We start from the raw sequence: 26,603 nt of genomic DNA on the forward strand, positions 1-26,603 counted from the left end.
TCTGACCTGCTCACCAGCAGCATGGGTGCCCCCCAGGGGACTGTCCTGGCCCCCTTTCTTTTCACCCTCTACACAGCAGACTTCAGACACAACACAGACAGCTGTGTACTGCTGAAGTTCTCTGACGACTCTGCGATTGTTGGCCTCATCAGAGATGATGACGACGCAGAGTACAGAGGACTGACGGGGAACTTTGTGGACTGGTGTCAACGAAACCACCTCCTCATCACGTGAGGAAAACCAAGGAGATGGTGGTGGATTTTCGCAAACGCCGTTCTACCCGCCCCTCACCAGTAAACATTCAGGGAATGGACATTGAGCAAATGGACTCTTATAAGTACCCAGGTGTTCACCTCAACACCAAGCTGGACTGGATTCACCACACTGACGCACTCTACAGGAAGGGACAGAGCAGGCTCTACCTTCTGAGGCGACTGAGGTCTTTTGGAGAGACTTCTATGGCTCTGTAGTGGCATCATCCATCCTGTACGGAGTGGTCTGCTGGAATAGTGGCATCACAGAGAAGGAGAAGAAGAAGCTGGATAAGATCATCAGGAAGTCCAACTCTGTCCTGGGCTGCCCTTTGGACTCAGTGACAGGATAGTCCTGGCTAAACTGTCATCCATGCTGGACAGTGAGTACCACCCCTTGCATGGTGACCTTACAGAACTGAGGAGCAGCTTCAGTGACAGACTGCTTCACTCTCGATGTGTGAAGAAGGTCTTTCCTTCCTGCTGCTGTCAGGCTCCACAACGAACACTCTTAATATGTGCAATATTATTACACCACAAGGTGTAAAAACTTCATAACCCAATTATACCAGTCTGTGCAATATCTTACAATTCAAACTGCAATTTTCATTATTTATCTTTTATGCTACTCTTTTTATTCTTATTAATTTTCCCGCCCTTTCTGTATGCTGTTGCAAACTGCAATTTCCCCATTGCGGGTCAAATAAAGGTTTTTCTTATTCTTACGTCCACAATGGGATTCGAACCTACGCCTCTAGGAAGCAGTGTAACAAGAGGACCAAACCCCAAACCAAACCCCAAACCATAACATAAACCGAGTTTACCGCCACCGTTCTCAGCCATAGACTATGAAAGAGTTCTCAATACAGTTTGAGAAGGGGAAGACTGTGACCTGCGCGTCACGGTCACATGCTGGTTTATCCAATGAATGAACCCTTTCTTGGAGCGTTTGGCCAATAGAAACTCGTCTTTACGGAGAGCCACTTCCGGCCCGCGTCATCCTCCATGTGAAGCATCAGCCCGGTGCTGATATGTCCCAAAACAGCTGCCCAACAAGAACCATTTTCATTTCTCCATTTTTGTGAGTGGAGGAGGAAGCGAGAGCGACGTTAGCCAGTCAGATTCTCTTCCCTTCTCCTTTTTTTTTTTGAAGCACGCCTCGTACCTTCGCAGCTAATAGGTTTTGCGAGTTGAGTCCGGCAAGAGGCGCTGGTTAGCCGCTCAGTCCAGACCAAACCTCCCCCCCGTTTATTCCGTTTCCCCCATCGGTGTTAGCCTTGCTAACTGACCCGGGCGACTGTGATTCTGAGCCTCCGTGTTCACGCCGACATGCCGGAGTACCTGGACGACCCGTCTGTGCTCACTAAGGACAAGCTGAAGAGCGAGCTGCTGGCCAACAACGTGGAGCTACCGAGCGGCAACCCGACCAAGGACGTGTTCGTGCAGCTGTATCTGACGAACCTGACCGCTCAGAAAAAGAAAAATGTCACGGCCACAACTCTGGACGCCTTTTCCAGCGACGAGGAGCTGCCGCCGCCCGTGGTCTCCAGCAGAAGCCGCTCCTCGGGCAGAGTGAGTTTGGTTTGTCTAGTTGTAAATTAACGTTGATGCGAGTTTTTGTTGGTCGAAGCATCCACATCGCTGAAGAATCGAGAGGTCCAAGTTCAGTAACTTAACCCACTGAAGCACTGTTCTCGTGAGATTTATTGTACCGAAGTATAGGAATACACGTGGATGCTTCAGAGCAACTATTTACACCGATTCCTTTCTGCGTGAAAGATCACGTGTCTTTAAATCACTCTAACATGTACAAAGTAATAACAGATGCCCCTCAGAAGTTACCAGATGCTTCAGACTACCTAAAATAGGCTACTCGCCCACGTGTCGGTGAATTTAAGCTAATCAGTGGACCTGGTTGTCAGTTTCTTTGTCAGTTTTTGGAGAGTTTTTTCTAGTCTTCTCCACCCTTTGATTGTTTCTGTGCAGCCATAGAGGATCAGAACAAGTACTTGGTGTCCTTACCACTGATTTTATTCTCACCCTTTGAACTTTTTACTACGGGATTATTCTTGGGAACGCACGGTAGCCAGCGGACCCCAGTTTGGATAATCCTTCTTTAACTTGTTGTCTAATGAATAAATCGTGATCAATCCGGCCACACCAGCAGCCAGATTTCACGCGTCTCGCCTTTCGCTTCCACCCTCATTCTCCTCCCCAGAAATGTTCCCGCGTTGCTTCAACTGTGTTGGAGGAGTGTCTCTCTCTCCGCTCCGCTGTTGTACCCAACACCGCAACCGCCTTAGATTTCTCTGCTGATCCAGACTAGGCTGATGTCTATCGGTGCATCTGAAGCGCACGCTGGGTGGGGTTTGTAGTGGTTTGGCATGGTAATTGAATCAGATCGTGATTGAATGAATGGAGTCGCGGCTTTAGTTGTTGTCATGTGAAACGAATCACACCCAGATACAGAAACTGGTAAAGCACAGATGGAGATTTAACTAGTTGTATAGCTGCAGTTCCTACACTGTAGTGAGGACAACATAGAGATACTGATAGGTGGTGTTTGTTTGTGGATGAATGAATGAATGAATGAATGAATTAGTTTCTGTTGAAGCAGAGGGGTTTGCTCTACTCGTGAAGTTCTTGAGTTTCCCAGATTTCCTCCTTTGTTTTTGAGAATAATAATAAACCCCGCTCAGCCACAGACTGTCTAACTGCATTCCTCAGAACCCTCTAACACTTTAGGAGCAGGTCAAAGATTTTCTCTTGAAGAACGACTTCTAATTAAACCACGCTGACTTCCGAAAGCACACCCACAGCCGTATCTGTGGAATGTGTAATAGATGGGCAGTCTTTTCTGACTGCAAGTGAATAAGGGGGTTTGATTTTAAGATCTAATTAGGGTGGCAGTTTTTTTGTTGTTGTTATTTTTGCTTTCAGAGTTAAGTTCTAAGTTGTCATGGCTGGTCACCAGCGGTATGTTTCCTAGAACTGAAAGTTATCAGTCGTCAATCATCACTAAACCAGTTTGTTAATTGAAAATTTGGGGGAAAAAAATCACATGACAACTGTTTGAGTCAAGCATAGTTATTAGATATTTTTTTGATGTCAACTTATTTCTTTGTTATACACAAGAGGAAGCTAAAATGTCTTGTGTTTAAACGTATTTGCGCTGCATATGCATATTTATATAGCATCTCAAATTGTCTAGAGAAGCTTTACAAAATCTGCTCTGAACCAGCCTGAACTGGCCTGAACCCCAAGAGCGAGCATGAAGCCGATGGTGACAAGGAAAAACTCCCTTTTAACCTTGAGCAGAACCCCGCTCATATGGAGGCATCCATCTGCTTAACCCTCGTGCTACTTGCATGATCTCTATCTGTCTGTCCATTCACTTGGGGTCCCAGAGACCCCAAAGGTAGCACGAGGGCTAAGGAAGGCCAGGTAGAGACTAGATTGTTCTGGGTTTTTTTTTTTTTTTTTTTTTTGATGAGTATTTGATAGGGACAGTGCACATTAATGAACATCTATTCAGACAGCAATAGACGTAAATATGCTGGGTTATAGCAACACTGCTAATTTGCATCCGCAGTCCCTAGGCAGGTAACACAAAGACATGATAAAAGAAGATAAAAGTCAGTGGTTACAAGACTGGTTTGCTTTCAACTAACTGGTTAGAAATGACATCGAGCATTTCCTGGTCTGTCGTCCCCTAGCAACTATGTCCACATTATGTCCTCAAAATTGCCCCAGCTCTGTTGTATGGGTGATAGCAGCTGGTAAGGGGTCTGTACATACAATATAACAGGAAGCAGTTAAACAGTTTAGTGGCAGCCGTAGCTGTGCAAAATGTGCATTAGATTGTGTTTGTAGAGAAATTATTTCAGCATGGTTTGACTTTTGAATTCAAGCAGGTGTGCAGCAGGATGTGTCTGGTCTAGGCTTGTTTTGGGAGGCGGGGGGTGGGGGTGGAGTCTGATGACTGAATGAGAGTGAGCAAAACAATGGTGACGACTGAAAAAAATGACATCACCTGTGGGAGGCGACTTTGTGCATTCCCTGCTGCTTGTAGTTGGAAACGTGTGCAAAAAAAAGTTTTCCCTCCGTGTCTCTGAACTCACTTTGCTCGAAATTTCAATAGAACTCCTAGGATCGGTGAAGGCCTGCTGTTCTGTAGTGAGCTGCAGCTCTCCAAAGACACCTAGGTGTGGACGCATTGCAGATGATCAGTCTTTCATGAGGTCCTAGATGATGAATAAATATTGTTGCGGTGAAGGGAGGGAATGTTTGCTGCTTACATCACAGGGCGGATGGGTCTCACCAGTCAACCTCTTGCTACTTTGCTGTCGAATGTCATAATACACAGAAATACATGTGAAGGTTTGGTACGAGAAATAGTGGGGCTGGGGCACTGATCTTGTCGACGTTTAAGCAGAAGCTGCACCCACGTATACTGCTAGATTATATCACTGCGCCATGGTGTGTTCTGGATGTGTATCTCAGTGTGTAAAAGTGAGAAGTCAGTCATGCAGTGAAGAAGTTCTGATGTAATCTCACTGATGGGGAAACGAATCGTAGTTGTCTGAGTGAAGGGGCACTCCAGTAATGTCACAGAGGTTATTTCCGTTTAGACTTGCGCCGCAGCTGACGATTGTTTTTATCATCAGTTATTGAGCTGATGATAAAAACAATCTTTGGTGACATGTTTAGTCCAGAAATGAAAGACGGGGTGCGGGGAAGTTCCATCTGTTTTTGTTCAGAGGCTTCAGATTCATCAGATTTCCTCAAATAACAATAAAAGCAGAGCGGAGTATGGCTTTCAGGTTGTGTCTGCCTCTGCTGCTCTTTCTTTCCTGCTGCTTTTAACCCCTTCACATGTAACCAAGTAATTCTATTAATAACTAATCCACACAGTCACCTTAGTGTCTCACGAATCACTGGTCATGATGCTGCCACAAAGACGCCCTGCCTAATGTGGCTAAAATTTAGCCCCTAAACCACCAGAGATGCTTAATCTGCTTATACATCACAATATGTGATACACTTTTAATTAATTTCTGAAAGTTAGTAGATAGTTGTAGACACGAATACAGTGAGAGCCACATCTATGAGACAGTCCAGAATGAATTGGACCTTAACAAAGTTATTTTTGGAACACAACAGACTAAATGTGACTTTCAAACAGTGTTAATAGTCGTGTGCTGAAGTGCCTGTACTGTGTCAGTCGAAATCGGTGATGTGCGATGACATATGACATGATACAGAAATACTTAAGGTTGTTCCGACATATTTCTCACTCTTCTCTCCTTCCTTATTTTTAATTTAGCTAACCTTGCCAGCTGATTGACAGTAGTTGTTATGCTTGGCCCGTGTATATCCTGGGCTTCATCTGATAGGTCAAATGTTTGCATGCCAAGAGTGAAACATTTTTCTTATTCATTGCGTTTCAGGCCATCGTTTGCTATGTGTTTATTGTGCACGTACATATCACGAAAAGCCGATTTATTTCTGCACATATGGTGGGCAGATGATTGTGTGCAGGCGGGGATGTTTTCTTATTGGGCTCAGCATTTTCATTGAGGAAATACTTTTCTCAGGAAGAGGATTTTCTGCTCCGAATACCTTTGTGTGCGCGTGTAGTAAAAAGGCATGGGTTGATGGCTTGTGCAAAGTCACAACTAATGTGTAATTAGCACGTCCTTTTCTAAAATAAAGTCCGGTGTAGTGGGGTTTATGTTGTTTATCTTGCGCAACCTTCCTCACACGTCTGTGATTATAGGCTGCATGTGAGAGGTGCAGGTTGAAAGGCAGCTCAGATATTCATTCTTGACATTTCTGAGATGGTTAGCTGCAGTCAGAGAGGCTTGTCAAAGGGAACCCTAAAGGCTAAAATATTTTCTGTTCATGCTCAACGTTTCTCCCCTTTATAACAAGGTATGTGGTAATGCAATTTAGCAGAATTAAATAAGTGTGAAGAATGTATGACGGCAGTAATGCAAAGAGTTGTTGCTAATCTTGGCTCTGTAATCTCTGGTTAACCACACATACTCCATTTTTACTCAGCCAAGCAGTGCGTTACAGTGTGTAACCACAGGTCCTGGCACGTCTCATCGTCAATTACTTCATCCAGGTCTTAGTAAGGAATAGTAAAGGAAAGTCTGACAGTAGTTGTAGTGAGTTCACTCTATAGAGCTGTGAGCTCAGAGTTCAGTTATGGCTTGAAAAGCCAGGGTGTGGTTGCAGAGGAGGGAACAGACGAGCCCCCCCTCTCTTTTTTTTTTTTCCCGCTTTCCAGCCTAGGCTGCCGTGATTATGAAACATCCTGGCTAAGCTCCAGACCAAACCCTGCTGAGGGCCCACGAGGAGCCAGACACAGTGGAACACAGGCTTTCTGTGTGCTGTCCATTTAACGCACACTGTGAACCACCTCACCGTTAGAGCTGAGCATGTCATCTTTGCATTCCTCACATTTTTACTGGTGTACTGGAGCTTTGTTTAGGCACAGATGTTCATCTAAAAGCCACAATCTTGCTGAGAGTCCAGCTCTTGAGGTCAAAGAATTACAGTGAGTAGTTCAGTTTGGTTCTTCAGCGTGAAGGTGCTGCTCCATCTCTGCTCGCTTTGCTCATTCAAACAGCAGAGGGACTCTACTGGCATTGTAGCATTAAAAAGTTCTTTAAAAAAAAGTGTCCAAGACGAACAATAGTTTGGTAATTTACTGCACACATTCCCAGCTCACGCCAGTGTAATGAATACTTGTAGTATTGTCTAGTATTGCCACATGCAGGAAAAAATCTTTTTTAAAGTCGTAAACTGCGATGAATCATGCAAATTTATGTGATTGTGGTATGCCATATAAATCAGGGCGCATACTAAAGGCTCATTTAAGGTATTACAGGACATAGATGGTGTAGCCTATGCACGTAGCAAAGGCCAGTGCGAGCCATTTATACTTTACACGCTCGTCTGTCTGGCTCGTTCTGTTAAGACGCCACCCAAACGCTGGTCGACTCTGTGTCCTTATTGCTAGTCGGGTTCATTTTTGTTTCTACTTCCTGCTTCACTTTCAACAATGGCAACTGAATCTTTCGCCGAAATTTCACTAAAATTTCGCTGAAGATGTGTCCTACAAATATTTGTATATCCGAAGCTCCTCAGTTAACCTTTCCTGGATGTGTTCCAACTTTACTGATCCAAAACAAAAGCAGAAACACAGTACTTCCAAGCGGGCCAATCACGGCTCTTGCGGTCTGCGTCGCCACAGCGCGTAGTGTCTGGGTAGGTGCACATCAGGCTATGGCGCTTGGGTCTTGTGTCGGGTCTGGGCTGTCAAATTGACGCAGAAGCCGAAACCACCTGTTGGTGATTCCATCAATTCATATCCAGCTGTGAGCTTAGATGTTTTTGGGCATGTAATACTCCGTGGGCAGAGATACTCTACTGGCATGAGCATCTAATTTCTTTTAGAACCGAGTCACACCAGCCAGTAGTCAATTGTCCCATTCAGTGCTTTGAGTGGTAGTTCTCCTCCTGTAGCTTCTGCAGTCTTTAAATGACTGCACCTGCATGTGTAGTATGTACAGAATCACATGTGGCCATACAGTCCCTGTCTATTTTGGATTATTCCCATAACTTAAACAAAAACAGAAACCTGGCAAGTCGTGTGAAAAATGGTTGGCACCGTACACCGACTTATTTTTCTGCAGAACAGTTCCTTAGAAATACGATAGTAGCACGTGTAAGTGCTGCATTCACATTATGCCAGCAAAACATTTTCTTCATGCTTTAATTTTTTATTTTTTGTTTACTACATGTCAGAGTTTTCTTTGGCTGTGAGCCGAGAAGGCGACACAAGGCTTCATTTCAGAGTCCACCGGCTTCAAGCACGTTGTAATTTCCTGTAGGCTGGTATGTGAAGAGCAGCTACTGTCCCGCACGTTGTTTACTATCATGAAACGCCTGCAGGGTCTGTTCGGAGTGCCGAGTGCCGCCCTTTTCCTTTTGTTTTCAACCCCCCTCTGGTTTACTTTGTTTTAGGAGGTTGACGAAATCGGCCAAATCACATTTAATATGTGCTCAACAGATGTGTGATCCATGAACAATTTCCTTAAATGCTGACAACACTTGTGCACTTTTCTCTTCTTCTTCTTTGTTCTAAGTTTAAAAGTGATGTCATTTGTAATTTGTGATCTTGTTAAACGGGTTTCTTTAACTGAAAGCTCAACAAACCGCCTTCCTCTAACAGTGAATTACTTCAGCCTGTTAGTTCATAGGAAGGTGATTAGAGATGAAAAGAAGAGCAGGGTGGGACACTGGGCCTGTTCAGACCTTGCATTAAGATCCGATCTGGGCGATCCGTATGCAAGTGGCCAGCTTTAGGTACGTGTGTTCACACCTGGCATCAACATGTGTCTCCAAATGTGTGTCCAGATCCGATCTCTGTTTCGTGATCTGAATATAAATAAACATCATCTGGAGCGCAGTAGAATATAAGAGCTGATGTCTCTAATGGATCTCTACCGCTGCTCCAGAGCCGAGAACAGTGCTGTTTTATGTGTGTGCATCATGACTCTGGCACACATGTTAAGTATCAATAATGAACACAGAATCACACTCGTGTACTCATATTTAATACTTTCGTTTGTTAATTTATGTTTATATTTATTAATTTTTGTTGTTAATAGCTACAAGGACAGAATATTATAAAAGATTCTCATTATTTTCAGGTGATCATTTAGGAGTACCCCTGTTGAGTATAGGAGGTCTTTAATGCGATTCAGGACGCATTGTGTTCACACTCCTTACTGTAAGTAATGCGGCCACATGCGACCCAGGCCACCTCTAAATATGGTCAGACATCGGATATTTCAAATGCGACCTCTTTGCGTCCAGGTGGTGTTCACATCTGTCTTTTAGGTGATCGGATCACCCAGATAGGATCGTAGTGCAAGGTCTGAACAGTGTGGTATGGCTGCGGACCCAAGTATCCACCTTTTGAGAACCCTGAGTGATCTCTTTTCCCAGCTTTTAGAAAGAAACCGTGACCTTCTTGCATGTACACGCACATTTCTGTTTATTTTGGCAGACACTGCTAGCTAAAGCAGAGCTAACGTGATACAAAAGAAACAAAATGGAGTCTCGCTTTCATCTCACTTTCAGGACGCTGAAGAAAGGGAATTTAACTAAACGTGCGTGGTCATTGACAAGTCGCAGATAGCTGGTTTGTCAATACTTGCAGTGGAACAAAATCAAGTGCAGCTTTACCTAGCTAGCCAAGTGGTTAGAAACAGATTCTACTGTGACACTTGACAGAATGTCAGAAAAACGTTTTCAGATGACCAAATTCCGGACGCAACGAGGAAGAAACTGCTCATCTGTTAGTTATCATGGAAACTGTGAGACGCTATGTTACTGCTGCCATGAGTCTGTCCCCTGTCTTAAAAACTTGGCTGCAGTGCAACAGTGGTCCTCAGGTGCAGGAAATACAAACCCCTTTTACTCTCCTTTCTGTCTTAAAGTTGACCTTCCATTAGGGTTGTGTGTGTGTATGAGAGAGTGGTGTTTTCACTTTTCTTGAAACCACGAGAGGACTAAATGCTGTAGAAATGGACATGATGTTTCATTAAGACGTCTTCAGGATAGGAGAAAGAGTCGTGTTTGTGCGTTAACTAAATAAAGAGTCTCACATGTGAACATTGTGTGAATTATTTTGGCTTGCAGCTCCTATACCCAGAAACAAAACTGTCTGCTGTCTGACTCTTTTAATGTCATTAGTTACTGATTAAATTGCCCCAGGAATAAAAGAAATCTATGACTGTCCTGGATTTCACCCTGATGAGTATTTTTTTTTTTACTGACTGGCCTGCCATGCTGTTTTCTAAACAGAAAGCCACCAGGAAAACGGACAAGGTTCGGCCAGACGAGCTTGATGTGACGGGTCTGACTGATGAAGGCCTGAGGGATGAGCTGCTCAAGCACGGAGTGGACGTGGGGCCAATCGTGGGTGAGTGTTGCACACGGATACATGACTCCACTTCACACACACACGGAGGAAAGTTTTGTACTGGTGCTACTCGCTCCACACAGGTGATGAAATTCACGAGTGTTTTTGACCTGGTAGATTGTAGCATGCCAGGTTTGACTCATCTAAAGTGTTTCTCACACATTCTGCTCACTTACTGATTTTTTTTATACAAATACTATTTTCATTTATTAATTAAAAAAAATAACTTTGGATCAGTGTTAAGCTACCACTAGTATTACTCAGCCCTTCTGGTAGATATTTAACTTTTAAAGCCTACCATGCAAGGGTTAGAACAGGCTTTGAAAGGTCCTGTATTATACTTTTTTTACCAAGCTGATATTTTCCCAGAATGTGTCATTCAAGCTCAGAACGCCACCACTGTTTGCAGAGATTTGTTGTGTGCAACTGTGCACATTTTTCCCTAAGGCGTTATAAGAGGCCTGATGTTACGAGCCCGAAGAACCACGCTGTATGCAAATAACACCAACATCATTTGGCATGTGTTGCCATGTATCACGCCAATGGATCACTACCGTTCTCTCAGAACAATGCTGTTTGTTGTTGTATGCGTGCCCTCTGACTTGGGGACATGATACAAATTGTGGAACATGATGATCTGCACAGTCTCTCAACTTGCTGAAAGCATACATGTTCAGTTATTACTTAGGCAATTTATTTAGCTGCGTCCAGACATAAGTTATTTTAGACCAACACCAAGCTCAGATTAGAATCAAACCCTGGACGTGTCTATGTGTAGAGTAATGTCACTGGTGCTCTGTTTGCAGCAGTGCCGATAAAGACACTGGTCATCCCTGAGAAAATGAACCTTCACAGGGATACTTTTCATACATCAACATTAACACATCGCTAATTGACCACATGCCAAAATGTTCATTACGCATATCGTACACACATACAGTTATTTCATTTGTTAATTTATTCTTGATTGCAAGATGACGTCAGTTGGGTAGGCAAGTGTTTGCTCGCAGTGCTAAAACAATGTGGTCACTAGCATTGCAGACCACCTCCAAAGGATTTGTGTTGTTGCCCAATTGATTATGGAGACTGAAAGGCAGTTTACTAAATGTGGTAACGTATATAATAATTATGCAAATAATTTTAATTTTAAGAAGCCTGCACCAAAGAGTATTGGTGCATGCAGTAATGGCCTATATCAAATAAAGATCTGTGTAGGTCGTTTCCTCTCTGGGTTTAGCTGTCACTTTGCAGACCCTAACGCCGTAGCCTGACATGCACCTCTCCAGAAATGTAACTACACGTTGCAGCGATGCAGACCACAAGAGCTGTGATTGGTCCGTTTGGTAGTTGCATGTTGGCGCTTTAGTATTTCCAGCTGCTTCTCCATCGCCGCAATTTCCAACTTGATTGGTTTTGATCAAAATAGATGGAACACATTGAGGAAAAGTTTGTCGAAAGTTTCAGTCGCCACTGTTGAAGGTGAAGCAGGAAGTACAAAATGAAGCAGGAAGTAGAAACAAAAGTTAACCCGGCAAAAAAGACACAGCACCAACTAGTGTTTGGGTGGCGTTTTGAGGGTTCGGAAAACAAAATGTCAGTGAAAACGACCTCTTCTTGTAAATGAATGACTGTTAAAGAGTAAATGTTTGACTGTCAAAATAATTCTGATACATGTTTTCATTGACTCATTGTTGCAGTTTTATCAAATGACATGGAACACTAGACTAAGCTACTGAGGCTCAATCATTGGGCGGCCGACGGCTATCACTGTTTACTCTGAATATTTTATTCGTATCCATTATTCCTCGGCTGTCAAACAAAGCAGCTAGTGCCAGCTTCCTCTTCAGCATGTAGGCTATTGTACGTGAAGTTTATTTAATGAGTGCAGAACAGAAGTGCGGCTGAACGGATGCAGTGTACACACTGATGGTGCATTGCAGCTGTTGGGCCGCTCACATGCAGCTTTTGTTCTTAACAGCCAGTTTGGATGCGATGTAACACGTAGGAACCCAGCATGAGATTAATGAGGTGATAGTGAAATGTAAGTTGTTTTTTTTTAGTTTTCTGGCAATGAGTATATAAAGGCAGAAACACAACTGGACAAAGTTTAAGTGCAGTGTCAATGAAATCAAGACCTTGCTTTTGTGGCAGAGAGTGATTTCATTTAATTAGGAGTTTTGCCATTTCGGCACATTGATTCACTGATTTGTCAACGTCCTTGGCCTGTGACATATAACGGCAATCATCACTCAGAAAGTTTTCACGCCCATTCACCTTTTGCACAGTTTACACTGCTATTATACTGAAAGAAAAAATTGGCATCAATGAATCTACACCCACCTCCACACTGTTTTGTTTCATTTAGACTTCACTGTCTTAGTTCAGAGCTTTGTCAGAACGTTGGCAGCTATTACACCTTCAAGACTTCTTTTGTAAATCTGAAGACACTTGGATTTGGGCCTTTTATCCTATTCTTCTATCAGATCCTGCCAATTTTTGCTACATTGGATTGGCCAATGAACAGCATGCATAAAGTTCTTCCACAGTTGTTGAGTGAGGTTTAAGTCTGGGCTTTGGCTAGGTCACTCAAAGACATGCATAGAGTTGTCACAGAAGTCACTTTGATGTCTTGTTGTTTGTGGAAGGGATCTGAATACTTTCTGAACTGACTCTAGACAAAAACAAATCCTTTCCACGAGTTGTTTGTTCCAGTCAGAGTTAATCCTCTTTGTGAACATATATATTTTCCCACTGAAAAGCATAAATTGCAGCCATGCCATAAGAATTTTGCAGAAATGATAATCAACTGAACTGAAATGTAACCCAGTCTCCATAGGTTTAGTCAAACCCATTAATAGTAGATGGGTTCCCAGATTTAGTGGAGGCCACTCTATGGTCTTCAGACTTTTTAGAAATCATCACAAGTCTGCCACTGCTGTTCACATACAAAACCACCTTGTGCACATTTAAATGTCATTCCTCTGCTGCTCCACCCAGCATCCACCCGTAAGCTGTACGAGAAGAAGCTGCAGAAGCTGTTGGACGACAGTCCTGCAAAGCCACCGCTGGCACCTTTCAATGACGTGCAAGTCAACCACAACGGCAACCCTGACTCTGACCTCTACAGTGACAAGGAGGATGGTAAGAACATTCATTCTGATTATACTGTGCTGCTTAAAAGATTTTGCTGCCCTTTAGTATTTTGTACATTTTCCCAGTAATCTTCTGACTTGTCCACATGATGTTTAGCAAACTGCAGATGAGCAGAAATGTTCTTTTTGGAGAGCAGTGTCTTTGTCCTTGCCACTCTGTTCAGTGATCTCCTGATGGTGGATTCATGAACATTAGCCAATGTGAGAGAGACCTTTAGTTGCTTAGAAGTTTCCCTGAGTTCCTTTGTGAGCTCTCAGACTATTATGCGTCTTGTCTGACTGTGGATTTGTAGATTCCAAGCTCTTAGATGGTTTTGTAACCTTTTCCAATTTGATGAGAAACAACAAGGAGCTCCTCAGGAAGCCTGTGAAGTGGACTAAAACATGAAAAAGCCCACCTGTCTGTAATGACATGTTCTGTGACGGCACTGTGTCTTGTCAGAAGTGACATCGGTGCCAGAACCAGAACCAGAGCCTGTGGCGGAACCGGAACCGGAACCAGAACCTGAACCTGAACCTGAACCTGCTCCAGTGGTGGAGAGACCATTGAGGAGCAGAGGGAAGACTCCCGTCACCACCCGCACCCGCAGCAGCCAGTACAATATGGTAAGGAAGTGCTTTCAATACTATTAATTTACTCGCATTAAAAAAATATGCAGTCCGTACACTCTGCAACGCACACTACCTCCAAAACAAACAGCACTTGGCATTCCAGGGCTGGGGAACTCTGTGTATTCAGATCTGTCTGAGTGGTGTGCTGCGAGTCGTGAAGCTGTTGGAACAGCTAGCAGCTGGGTTTGATTACAACCTCTGACTTTAGTGGAGGAAGCTGCTTTTTTTTTTTTCATTTTACTGGACTGCAGTCACACCCAGCTCAGTGTGAGCCCGTAGGTTCAGTGTATCAGTGCTGCTCTCTGCATGCCAGACTTAAAGCACATGATGTGGATTAGCCGCTGCCATGCACATGCTGGATGCTTCAGACTTCTCAACACTGACTTTTCTCTTCAGCTCTCAAGCTGTGATCTCCGTCCCATACCTTCATCTGCTTTTGTCGTTCATTTAATCATAAAACCTCACCAAAGTTTGCCCGCTCTGTTTTAGTTGAGCTTATTTTAAACTCGACTCTCTCTATTTAGTTTTGTAATTTACATATTCAGCTCTTATCTGACGGTATGAACTGCCTTGTTTTTGGAAAAAGCTGCAGTGGGAACTCCTGTGGTTGTGTTTCTGAATGTGATTGGTAACAGCGCCTCCTCCTGCTCAAACAGTGAATATGCACCGTTTGATCCGAGACAGCAAGGAATGAGAGGCATGTGGAAACTGGTGGTCTGACTTCTATAATCTGATATGAGCTGTAGAGGAGGAGCCGTATGGGGAAGTGTGTGTCCGTGTGTGTTTTTCCCTCCTTTCTTCTCATGACCTTTCCAGAAGAAATGCTTTTGCTGTATTTTATGGGTGCAGTTTCTATGATAGTTAGTTTATCTAATGCTGAACTGATATTTGAGTACATTATTTTTGTTTCTCTGCTTTAAAATTATTCAGCTATTTCTGTCAGTTTGCTTGTCTTGAATTTAGCATGGACAAAATTATAGACGGTACAGTTCCACTGACAGGACATTAACTAAGTGGACTGACTGTCCTCCTCGTCCCGGTCTCGTGACACAGGTTTTGCATGATAAGTCTCGCAAGATCGCGCAACAAGATTAGTCCACATGTCAGGATCCAAAACATGACGGAAGCTACAAATCTGAAATCACCATAGGGAATGGGAGCTGATTGGATTTAAAAGAATATTATGTCTGGAACCAGTAGCATTCCTTGTGTGAAAGTCTTTTTCAAGTAAAATAGTTTCAAACTGAAATATCTCTAAATGAACTGATATTGATTCAAATCGAATTGGGAACTTGTGAATGGGATTCAAACTGATTCAGAAAATTGGTAGTGATACCCAGTCCTAATCTAATACTGTATACAGTATCCCAGACATCTGTTCATCTGTGAGTGGGCTCAATATCCGGGCTCATTAATGTAGCTTTGTTAGTTAGAAATTATTTACATTAGTTGATGGAGTGCATATATGCTTGCGTTAAAAAAAAAAATCTGGACTGAAGGTAATTTATTACCATAAATGGGCTGTATAAATCAAGCTCTGGTATTCTTATTGTGTCCTGATGTGTGGCGGTGTATGATGTGTGTAGACAGACCAGGTGATGGATGTAGAAGATGAAGAGACTGAAGAGCCTGTCCTCAGTGTAAAGCGCAGATCCAGGCGGTTATCCCATAGAATGGTGAATACTGTCTTTTAAACTCGGGGTCAACACTGTGATTGATCACAACCTCCGTGTGTACAGTTTCACATGTGCTTCACGATCTGGTCCTCCAGCTTCTACATCTGCTTCACATCTGACTTCAGAGTAATTTTCACAGATATGATACGCAACAACTTCACCTATCAGCTGTGGAGTTTTAACTGTCTGAGAGGAGCCTGCCTGCCTGCGCAGAAAATACACAAAAACATCCATTCAAATTTTCCATAGCAGTAATTTTGACATGATTTATGATGCAGTTTTGTTTTTGAGAAAAAAAAAGATTTTGTAATAATTAAATATATCCTCTATTTCAATAATTAAAAACTTGAACCTGTAGGTCTAAACCTAAGAGACTAAAACAGACTGTGCAGAGAATGTTGGAACCAAAAAGGATGAAGTATTGGTCTCCGGCTGGCAGAAGTCGGAGACCAAATTGTTATTCTTATACTGATAACAAACGTTGACATCCAATACCAAATATATCAAGCCTTAATGGCCAGTGTACCAATGCCCAACAGATGGTCCAATTTCTATCCATATTTCTTAAATTCCACACAGTTGGTTTTAAAATAAAACAATTCTGTGGGTGATGCAATAAGTGGAAGTGTACTTTTTAGCTCTTCTAGCCTTTGTGATGTGTAGTCAAACTAAAATATCTTCATAACTGAAATTATAGCAGCTATAGGGAATGCTATTAACAGTCATAATGTCTTAGTCATGTGATAACAGCAGTCTAAATGTGATATCTGCATCATTATTCTACCGCAGATGACAAAAGAAGAGATTTCTGCCTATTTCTGAATCTCTTTTCCATATGATTTTTCCCTTTGAAATCATTAGAAGTGATCCAATCTAATCTCAAAATGCCAAAAGCAGACTAGTAATCTTAACACATGCATCTTTCCTTCTGTCTTTTACTCTTACTGCCTATTTCGTCTCTCCTCGTGTTCATCATTTTCTGTCCCTATCATCCACCACTTCTCTGTTCCAGCAGATGGTGCCTGATGATCTCAGGCCTCTACTAACAAATCAGGTCCACTTGGAGTCTGAAAGGGAAGTTCACCACAGGCCCTGCAGTCCAGCTCGGCCCGCTTCTGCCTCATTCAGATCTGTTCAGGTAGCTTTGGGCAGTGGTAGGGTGTTGGCACACTCACTGTCGGGGTGCGTTCACATCTAGTTTGTCTTTGTTCCGGGAAAAAAAGAGTGCGATTGCTGATGAACACAGCAGTCGCAGTCTGTACCGGAACAAATCAACCGAGCTCAGACCGGTTTGGGAGGGTGGTCTCAGCCTGCTTGGTGTCACTCCTTAGGGCATTTCATTCGCAGTGTGATCACATGTTAACCTCAGCCCGATATGACAACTGCAAGCTTAAAATTATCTAGCCAAGCAACTTCTTTGATGTGGAATAGATCACTGAATTCCTCTAGAGCATTCTTCTCCTTCAGAGGTGCAGTGCTTGATCAAACTGTTGTTCATATACAGAACCTTGGTACATAAACCACAGAGCAGCAAGAAATGCCAGTGCCCACACTCAGTGCTGATGCTCCATTTTCAGTGTGATGGTTTGATGATTTCCTGAAATCTGAAATTTTCTTGCAAAATTATGACCAATTACAAAACTGTTTGCAAGCTCATAGAGTTGAGCGTGTGCGAACTTTGTCTTCATTATCATGTCTGGATTGCTCCATTAACACAAATTGCACCAAGGTATACAATATAGGTGAGAAAATAGCCTTAGTCACCTGCATGGTCTCACCGGTCTGTTTGCTAATTTGTTGAAGACACGGGTGCCTCTCCTCTAGGGGAGAATCTGTCTCTTGTCATCTGAACTCAGTCTTTTACTTAAGGTTGAGGGTGTGTTGTAAGGATATGTATGGCACTAATGAGTAACACTTCACTTGCTTTTGTCAAGATAAATCACCAGCACGGTTATCAGAATCTTGGAATTTTGGGTATTTTCTTGCACTTTTTCTTTTGGGTTTCTGCTCCTATGGAATCCAGCAGGGGAAGCTCCTGCGGGCCACAAACCAAAGTCCAATCCAGCACTAAAGGTGGCTGCCTGAAACACAGCCAAGGTCAGCAGGAAATCCTAGGGGCCCCACCTGAAAGGACTCATTTCTGAACTTAGAAAGACATTTGAGTTGAAAACTGTTGGATCAAACTGCAATGCGACACACACTGCTTTTACTGACTAAACTGAGCCTAGGATCATCTCACTAAAAACCATCAGACAGTAAATTGCTCGCTTAAAAAGCTGGAGTAGCACACTGTATCAAAACAGCGGTACCAGATTTGTGGCCAGCTCTGCCAGGCTAGAGGCCTTGTTATGCTTCATATGAAACATTTTTTGTCATGTGTGTACCAGATCTACAGGCGAAGGTTTTCAAAAAAGAAAAAGACACATTTTTAGGTTCTTGGTGCAAGAGATGTGTGTTAGAAAGAAGATAAAGTCTGTTTACATTCACACATTAGCTTTGACTTCATAGATGTAGTCGCTAGAGTTAGTTGCTGCTATTTTTGAGCTGGAAATCCAAGCAGTCATTATATTTTACGCCCACTGTCTGCCTAAATTATGTACATCCTAAAAGAAGAAGTGGGCCTGTGTATTCTTAAACTTAGGAAGAAATCATGTCTGCTCTGATGAACACTGCTCTGTGCACAAATATCTAATACAGAATTGTATTTGTATGGTTGAAGTGCCCTTGAATAACTGTTGAAAGCATACTGCCTAAGCCTGTCCACTCAACATTAGTCAATCAAGACGGCACATTACGACTGTGTTGACTGACGTAGGAAATGGTGTGTTGTAGAGGCAGCGAGCAAACATTTGAAATTTGATGGTCGTCTTGATAATATTAATTGTAAAAATGCTTTTCCTGAGTTCCATTTTTGGAAGTCAAAGTTGTGAACGAAATAACATAGTATGTTATGTGATTAACAAAGCTTCATCTTCACTTAGACCAGCCCAGAAAAAAATGTCATTACACTGACATTACAACATTTTAGCAACTACTATAGTTGAACTGCAATACTTGGCATATTTACAAGACTGAAAGAAATAATAGTATATGAACATCCAAATTACCAAGTGATGCATTCCACTCACGGTTTCATAAACCAGCTCTATGAGTTAAACACAGTGCAGAAGGATTATGGAGATTTAAAATGTGAGACAGAGCAGTGGTGTCTGATCTTTAGTCTGTAATGACTGTTGGTGTCAGTGTATTCTAGGGCTGGGCGATATATCGATTATCTTCGATATATCGCGGCTTGTAGTCTGTGCGATGTAGAAAATGACTATATCATGAAACTCGAGTATACGTTGTCACGCATTTGCTTTTAGCCGCGGACATTTAACTCCAGGCTTCTCACACTCTTTCTCATCTTTCCCTCTCACAGAGAGACAAAACAAGCGCACCTAGTTACAAACGTCAGTCTGTCGTGCGTGCAACGTCATACGCCCTCGCCCAGCAGAAAGGTAGCGGCAGCAGGTGGTAACGGTTACACATGGAGGAGGACGAATTAATAAAAAAAAAAACGGTTTCAAGACGGAAGATGTTGAACAAACAACGGTGATATGCAAAATATGTCGCAAAAGCGTCGCTTCAAAATGTAGCAGTACATCAAATTTATATCATCATTTGAGAAACCACCCGCTAGAAAATGAAGAGTGCTTGAAACTCCGCACGACAACATCTCAGAGCGGCGCAATATCAAAGAAAATGCCGAAGCAACCAGCACTCACGCAACTGAGTTGCACAACAGGTGCACTTTAATTTAGTGTTGTTTTGAAAATGTCATCTTAATGACAACATGCACAAAAGGACACTTTGTTTTAAAATATTGTAGTGGCATTATCAGTGATTGGAATAACGCCGTTTAAAAGAACGGCGTTAGGTAACGATGTTATTTTTTCAGTAACGGGGTAATCTAACTAATTACTTTTCCCGTCGTTACAACGCCGTTAACGTTACTGGAGGTTAAATGCGGTGCGTTACTATGCATTGATTGAATATGTGTAATCCGAATGCACCCCTGGCTCACCGCTAGTGAGGAGGTGGGTTAATAACGAGGTAAGCGATTATGATTGGCTAAGGCAGAGTCATGTTTCATGGTAGCCAATCAGAGCCAGTGGTTTTACACACATGACAGCACACGCGCCACACACACACCCAACAGCTAAACAGAGATTCGATGAAGCAAGAGAGATGGCGAGTCAGGAGCAATCCGATGAAAAGTTGGCATTTTCAAGGTGGAGATATAAGCACTACTTCAATAAATAAAAAAATTCATTGTGGTCAAAGGGAGGAACGTGCATGTAATGTGTACATTATGTCCAGGAGCGAAGACTTTCTCGACATCCGTTGTAAGCAACTCTAATTTAATGAAGCATCTCACAACGACACACGCATCTACAAAGCTAGTGGCCAAAAACACCGATACCTCCACCACAGATGACAACCCTACCGAAATATAAATATTATAAAAATAAATTTAATATAAATATAATTATAAAATATATATATAAATATCGAAAGTTATGTACAAACACCTGTCTGTTCTAGTCATTTCAACTGACTTGTGAAAACTGCTCAAAAAAATCCAAATTATTTGACATATAGCAACTTTTTTTTTTAACAGTAACGCAAAAGTTACTTTCCCTGGTAACGAGTTACTTTTATTATAGAGTAATTCAGTTACTAACTCAGTTACTTTTTGGAACAAGTAGTGAGTAACTATAACTAATTACTTTTTTAAAGTAACGTTCCCAACACTGGGCATTATGTACAAAAAGTGCACTTTAATTTTGTGCCATGTGAGTTACAGCATGCACAAAAGTGCACTAATGTCTTGTTTAATGTCTTGAAAGTTTAAAATTAGCATATATTAATGCAGTATGAACAAGAATGTTTTAATGTAGACATATAGAATCATCATACTGGTGTGATTGTATGCATCAAAGTGTTAATTCAAGGCTAAGGCAAAATATCGAGATATATATCGTGTATCGTGACATGGCCTAAAAATATCGCGGTATTAATAAAAGGCCATATCGCCCAGCCCTAGTGTATTCATTCATTATCTATTGCTGCTTACCTATCCTAGCTGTCATTGGGAGCACCCTTGACAGACCATAGACTGTATATAAATATGGACAACATGTCCACACTTCCTTGCATTTGCCAATTTTTCCTACTCTCACAGTCCTACAGGACTGCTTTACAGAGCAGTTGGCATGCCAACTTGTAGTCATCATGATGTCACATCCTGTTTCTATACCGTCAAAAAACTAAAACAAAGCTTATCATAAAAATAGACACTTGAGTACGCATTAACATTATATTAACTACCTAATATGACATAGACCATGCCTGGGGAAAAAAATTGTCTTTGCTGTGTACTTTAGTGTTTTAATTTGGCTCAAGTTCCATCCACTAACATGGAGGGGGTGGGACTATTAACGTTTACTACAGCCTACCACCAGGGGGAGCTCTACTTTTTTTGGCTTCACTTTTGGGGAGCCTTTCCGTTGTCCATCCTCATACTGTCTATGGCATAGCAGTGGTCATTATCAGGAGCAAAAAAAAAAAATAATATTTTGTGTGAAATATTTTTCACGTTGTAGATGCACTCATAGTTTGTGTTTCCAACAAATGTGAGATAAAGAGTAGCTGGTGTACACACAGTGTAAGTCTTCTGATTCAGTTTTTTTGTTTGTGTTGGAATCTCGGGTACCTGAGCCAAGTATTGAACCAGCAACAGAACAGAAACAAAGTATCACACCATTAAGACCAGCAAGAGTGTGTACTAAAATTTGTATTGAAGTAGACTCGGTAGTAGACTAATGCGTTGATATAGCATCCTTTATGATTTAACTACAGAGGTAGTTCTACTCTTTTCCTTGGTTTAGTATTTTTGGACATGTTTAAATAATGATCTAGTCTGTGTTTTGTATAAGTCAAAGGGTCTTCCTGAAGAACCGAGTCCACAACAGGCTGCCAAGCTGTCAAAGCCTTCATCCCGCCTGGTCCACCTCACCCAAGTCGACCCGCTCACCTTTATCCCCATGTGTGACATCTCTCCCATTAAACGTCAGGAGTCCCACTATTCTGTGTCAGACCAGTTTGGATCTAAGCCTGGCAGTGGCACTGCAGTGAGGGTACAGCTCTAATCCTACATGATGGCAGTGTTTCCTCTCTTAATTTTCTTTTCTTTCTGTTTATAATTGCTTCCCACTGACTCTTGTGTCTGAAGGAAGCATTGTTTTTGGTCAGGAGTTACAACCCTTATTACAGATACATGCATACATGCAGTATATGATTGTACTGATGAATCGGTGAGTTGTGTATTTGTGTGCACCTGGTTTCGTCTGGGACAGCTGTGTGACAGCTGAACCGCCAGCTGGTTAAACATCCTTGACGCACAATCACACACGTTGTTTGTGAGCAGGAGGAGTGTGTCCCACCAGAGGCCCTGCTGTTTAGACGGAAGCAGCAGAAAATCACCAAGTTGCTGTCCACATGCAGCCCTGTGAAGACACTGAGCTGTGAATCCATCCTGTCCAGGGATGTGTTAGTCCAACAGGTTAGGAATGACCATTGGAACACCAGTGCTCTGTGTGCACTCTGTGTGTCCACAAACTGGTTCTGTTGTAAACACGGTGGTTGGCCCTGAACTTTGTTTGAAGTCGTCACATGGTGAGTGTCACATGGTGCGGTGTCTAATATCAGCCAGGCAGCCCTCTGCTGGTTCAACCTTCAGCTGCAGACAACTAGAGTGAAGTGATGGGAGTTTTTATGTGAAACAAGTACATATTCACATGTAACTCGTGCTCACCATGGTTGTTGTTGTCTTTGTAGGTGGAGAAAATCGCAGCCAGTGACCAAGCGCCTAAAGTTGAAGAAAAAGATGTTCTGAAGGAGCTGTTTCCAAATGACCTCCGCAGTCCAACAGGAATCAAGTGAGTAAACAATGCTCAAATTATAGTTGTCGCCTGCTTCTTCATTTTGATCTTTTGAGCCATCTTTCCGTTTCATTCCATTTATTTGGCACATTTAAAATAAGATAAAACACAACAGCAATAACTATAATGAAAGTACATTAATAGAATAGAAGCTTTATTGTCATTGTATAACAATACAACGAAATTTCGTTTGGCAGCATCTCTTGTAGAATAAGCAAAAGAAAAAGTAAAAGAAAAGGCATTCCGGGAAAACCCCAAAAACCCTCAAGGGACTAGGAGTAGCCCCTAGGGGTAGGATAATTATGAAATTGATTATTGGCTATAAAGAAATTATTAAAAAAGGGGGAATTGATTTATTTAATGAACCAAATACAAATTGAGCAATTTGGAGTTTGTTGGTTTGATAAATATTAAACAGGTGTAATGAATGTCTTCTTGGAGATGAGAAGGTAATAATTCTCATCGCTCTTTTTTGCAAGTGAGAAATTGGTTCCTGTTTAGTTTGGTGAATAGTGGCCCAGGTGATATTGAAATAACTAATAAAGGGATAAATCATTGAATACTAAAGATTTAACAAAACTTTCGTATTTAGAAGATAATGAATATATCCAATATTCCAGTAGTTTTGAGTGAGATGGGAGGTTTCCAGGATACGTTTTCATCTATAATTACACCAAGGAAACAAGTTGATTTGACATTAGCTATTGGGACATTATCAGTCAACACAGTTATATTAACACAATTCTTTTAAGACTTTGACCAAATAAAGTAAAGTTTTTCTTTTTTTTTTTTATGTTTAGTTTGTTAATTTTGAACCATTTTGCATTTGTTTTCCAGTTCTTCATTTACAACTTTCATGAGAGTAAGAGGATTTTTGTGAGAATAAAACAAACTAGTATCATCTGCAAACAATACTATGGGAGCCTTCACAGAGCGGTTGGCATAGTGAATTGTAGTCATCATGAGGCCACATCCTCTTTCTATAGCATCAAATAACTAACTAAAACCAAACATATCAAAAAATGGACACATGAATATGCATCAGCATTATATTTAGTACATAAAATGACAGAAACCATCCTTGAAAATGTTTTATTTGACGTGTACTTTAGTGTTAGTGTCCACTAATATGCAGGAGGTGGGTATATGACCTATACTGCATCCAGCCACCAGGGGGAGCTCTACTTGCTTTGGCTTCACTTTTGAGGAGCTGTTCTGTGTCCATCTTTATACAGTCTATGTTTCTGACCTACACTTCACTGAATGCAACAGACAATAAAGTTGTAGACAGTGCAGCCAAGAGAACCTTGATAGACAACACAAGATCTACACTCCCAGATACTTTCTGTGATGGAAATGAATAACGTAAAGAAACTGGCTTTATTTTGGATTTCAGGACATGACCAGACACTGAAGTGGAGGGTGTGGGAAATTCATTCCTGAAAGCCACACACAAAATGTTATTGATCAGCTGTGCAGTCAGAATTACACTGAAGTTGATTCCATGCTGAGCCTACCATAGCAGCTGGCTTTTATCGTGACAGTAGAAACGTGATTTTAACATAGATTCAAAAGCCAAACGTCTACTAAGTTTGTTTTAAACTGTCATGCTGATGCAGCATGATTGATACGAGTAGTGGAGGCTTTTATTGATGTGAAGTCATTGTATAAATAGCAACCACAGTAATACAGATGTGTATTTCAGCACTTTTAAAAAAAAAAAAAAAAAAGATTTCACAATAGAGCTTTTTATAGTTGTGCAACTACTCCGGACCCTATGCCACAGGCTACAGCATAATCTGAGGAGCACCTTCCCAGAAATGTAACTACCGCCACAGCTGTGATTGGCCCAAAATGCATTTCCTTGTCCTTGTGTCTCAGCAGCCAGACAAGCACAGAATGTTCTTGTTCTGCCTCCTACACATCATCCACTCAGACGTCTTCTCTCTGTTCTGTGCTGCAGGGATTTCAGTGAAAGTAACTTTTGATCCACATTTATTAGCTCCAACTTGAACCACTCGGTTACACTGGCTGTTGTGTGAAGTACAGGGTGAAACTCAACACACCTAACCAGTCGCCACCGCCTAGCATTTTTAGTGGTGTAGTTACAGAACAATCTCTACATGTTCCATTTTGCAATCCAAATGAATACTTTAATTATTTAAGATAAATAAGCACACCAGGCTTATTAAAATGTAACAATCAGCTGTCAGTAACTACAGTGAGATCTCTGTGGATCATGGAATGACTGAATCTATCCATTCAATGAGATATTTGTCCGTATATATTTTGTTTGTAACAAGTTCATAAAGCAGGACTCTAAAATCTTGTCTCTTCTAGTGCAACCTGTCGACGACCCATCCGAGGAGCTGCTGGACGCCCAGTAATATCCAGTGACCTGTGGAATGACGAAAACTGTGTCTTCTCTCCAAAAACTACCACCAAGACCAGCAACTACTCCTACACAGAGAGCCACAATGTCAACAGAGTCACCAGCCTGCCCCCCTCCATCCCCTCCAAAAATTCCATCTCTGGGCTCTTGTCTGCAGCTCCCCCTGCTGGTCAAACCAAATCAGCACGCCACAGTATGTCTCTGTGGATAAAGCTGTTTCTGCTGGCCATTGTAGCTGCTTTCCTGTTCTTGGTTTACCAGACCATGGAGACCAACTCCAACAGTCCGTTTAAAAACGGAAACACTGAAGTGGCTGACGGCACTACAGCTTAGAGAGCACAGGAAGAGTCTGAGGGGCAAAGAGAAGAATGCCTCCTACTTTTTCATTTTTTTAAGCGTGAATCTAAATTGTAGCCATTTTGTTCCTTACCTCTGACATCGCCGCTCATTTTTCTCTTCAAGTTTTGTTTTTTTGTCTTTTTTTTTTCCTTCATTTGTAAATGGACCCCTAAAGAAAAGTGACATACTCACTTTAGTGACTTTCAAGGACCTCCATGACACGTTGGGAAAATACTGTTGTTGTTTTGTTCCATCCTTGACCTTGGACCTCAGGTTATGACAAAGCCAGCCACTAACCAACTTTGTGAAACACACACATCCAGTTGCTTTCCAGATGTTATGATGACTCCTTTTTTTTTTTTTTTTATTCCCATGTCATACATGCATGGTCCGTGAGTGTGTTTGTATTGAATGTGTATGGTTGAAATTTGTTTCACACTTTGCCTTAGCGTCTGTCACTGTTAGTCACTAACAGTCTTCAAGATGGAGTCTAAACCTGTACTTTTGTTTTGTACTTTTGACCATCTTTGTTGTAATGAGACAGGGAGGCTTGTTATTATACCCAGATGCTTCTAAATATTCTTAAACCCTACACAAATACTTTCTTAATGTACTCTTTTAATAAATTTGAATGTCATTCTGTTCTGCTCAATTATGTATTCTGTCACAAATGTTGAATATTCACTCAATAAAATATTATGTTGTTACCATGCCCTAAAGACCATTTTATTTATTAGCCAGCACATGGTGTATAGCAGACTGGTTAGTGACTTTATGTTTACCAGTTTATAATAAACTATAATAAGACACATGCTCGCTTATCTCTAGTGGGTTCATATTTTCATGTGAACCCGTAAATGATCCCAAACTTTGACGAATTATTTAAAAACACAGGAAGATCTTTCGGTGCAATTAAATACTTCAGACTATGTGACATTGACTGAAACAGCGTTCAAGTTCAGCTGTATTAAGATAAGAAATGACTTTATTTATCCCTGTGGGGAAATTAGAGTGTTACAGCGGCAGGGAACAACAGTGCAAGATACATATTCGATAAGGTTGTGCCTAGTAGATAATGCGTACTGTTATGTGCAGGAGTGTTTGTGTATGTTTCTGGTGCGTCTTTCCTGTGTGCTTTCAGGTGCTGTCCTGCCCCCATTCTGCTGGACATGACTGAGTGCACCAGATGCCA

At 41.8% G+C, this 26,603-nt stretch overlaps 1 protein-coding gene across 3 annotated transcripts; it reads left to right on the top strand.

Moving 5' to 3' along the window:
- The first annotated feature begins 1,109 nt into the window (after positions 1–1,109).
- tmpoa (thymopoietin a) lies at positions 1,110–26,139 on the top strand. Of its 3 annotated transcripts, none has more exons than XM_084573774.1 (9): positions 1,110–1,823; positions 10,137–10,254; positions 13,252–13,395; positions 13,849–14,012; positions 16,707–16,832; positions 21,676–21,876; positions 22,167–22,301; positions 22,577–22,677; positions 25,021–26,139. In XM_084573774.1, exons 1-9 carry the CDS (start codon positions 1,581–1,583, stop codon positions 25,403–25,405), a joined length of 1,617 nt encoding a protein of 538 aa, XP_084429900.1. In that variant the 5' UTR covers positions 1,110–1,580; the 3' UTR covers positions 25,406–26,139. The 3 variants fall into 3 exon arrangements, with proteins under 3 accessions (XP_084429900.1, XP_084429902.1, XP_084429901.1); XM_084573775.1 differs by having other exon boundaries at positions 1,114–1,823; positions 16,710–16,832; XM_084573776.1 differs by lacking the exon at positions 21,676–21,876 and having other exon boundaries at positions 1,111–1,823.
- Positions 26,140–26,603: the final 464 nt, after the last annotated feature.

Source organism: Chelon labrosus (genome assembly GCF_963514085.1).
Source record: "Chelon labrosus genome assembly, chromosome: 23".
Classification (NCBI taxonomy): Eukaryota; Metazoa; Chordata; class Actinopteri; order Mugiliformes; family Mugilidae; genus Chelon; species Chelon labrosus.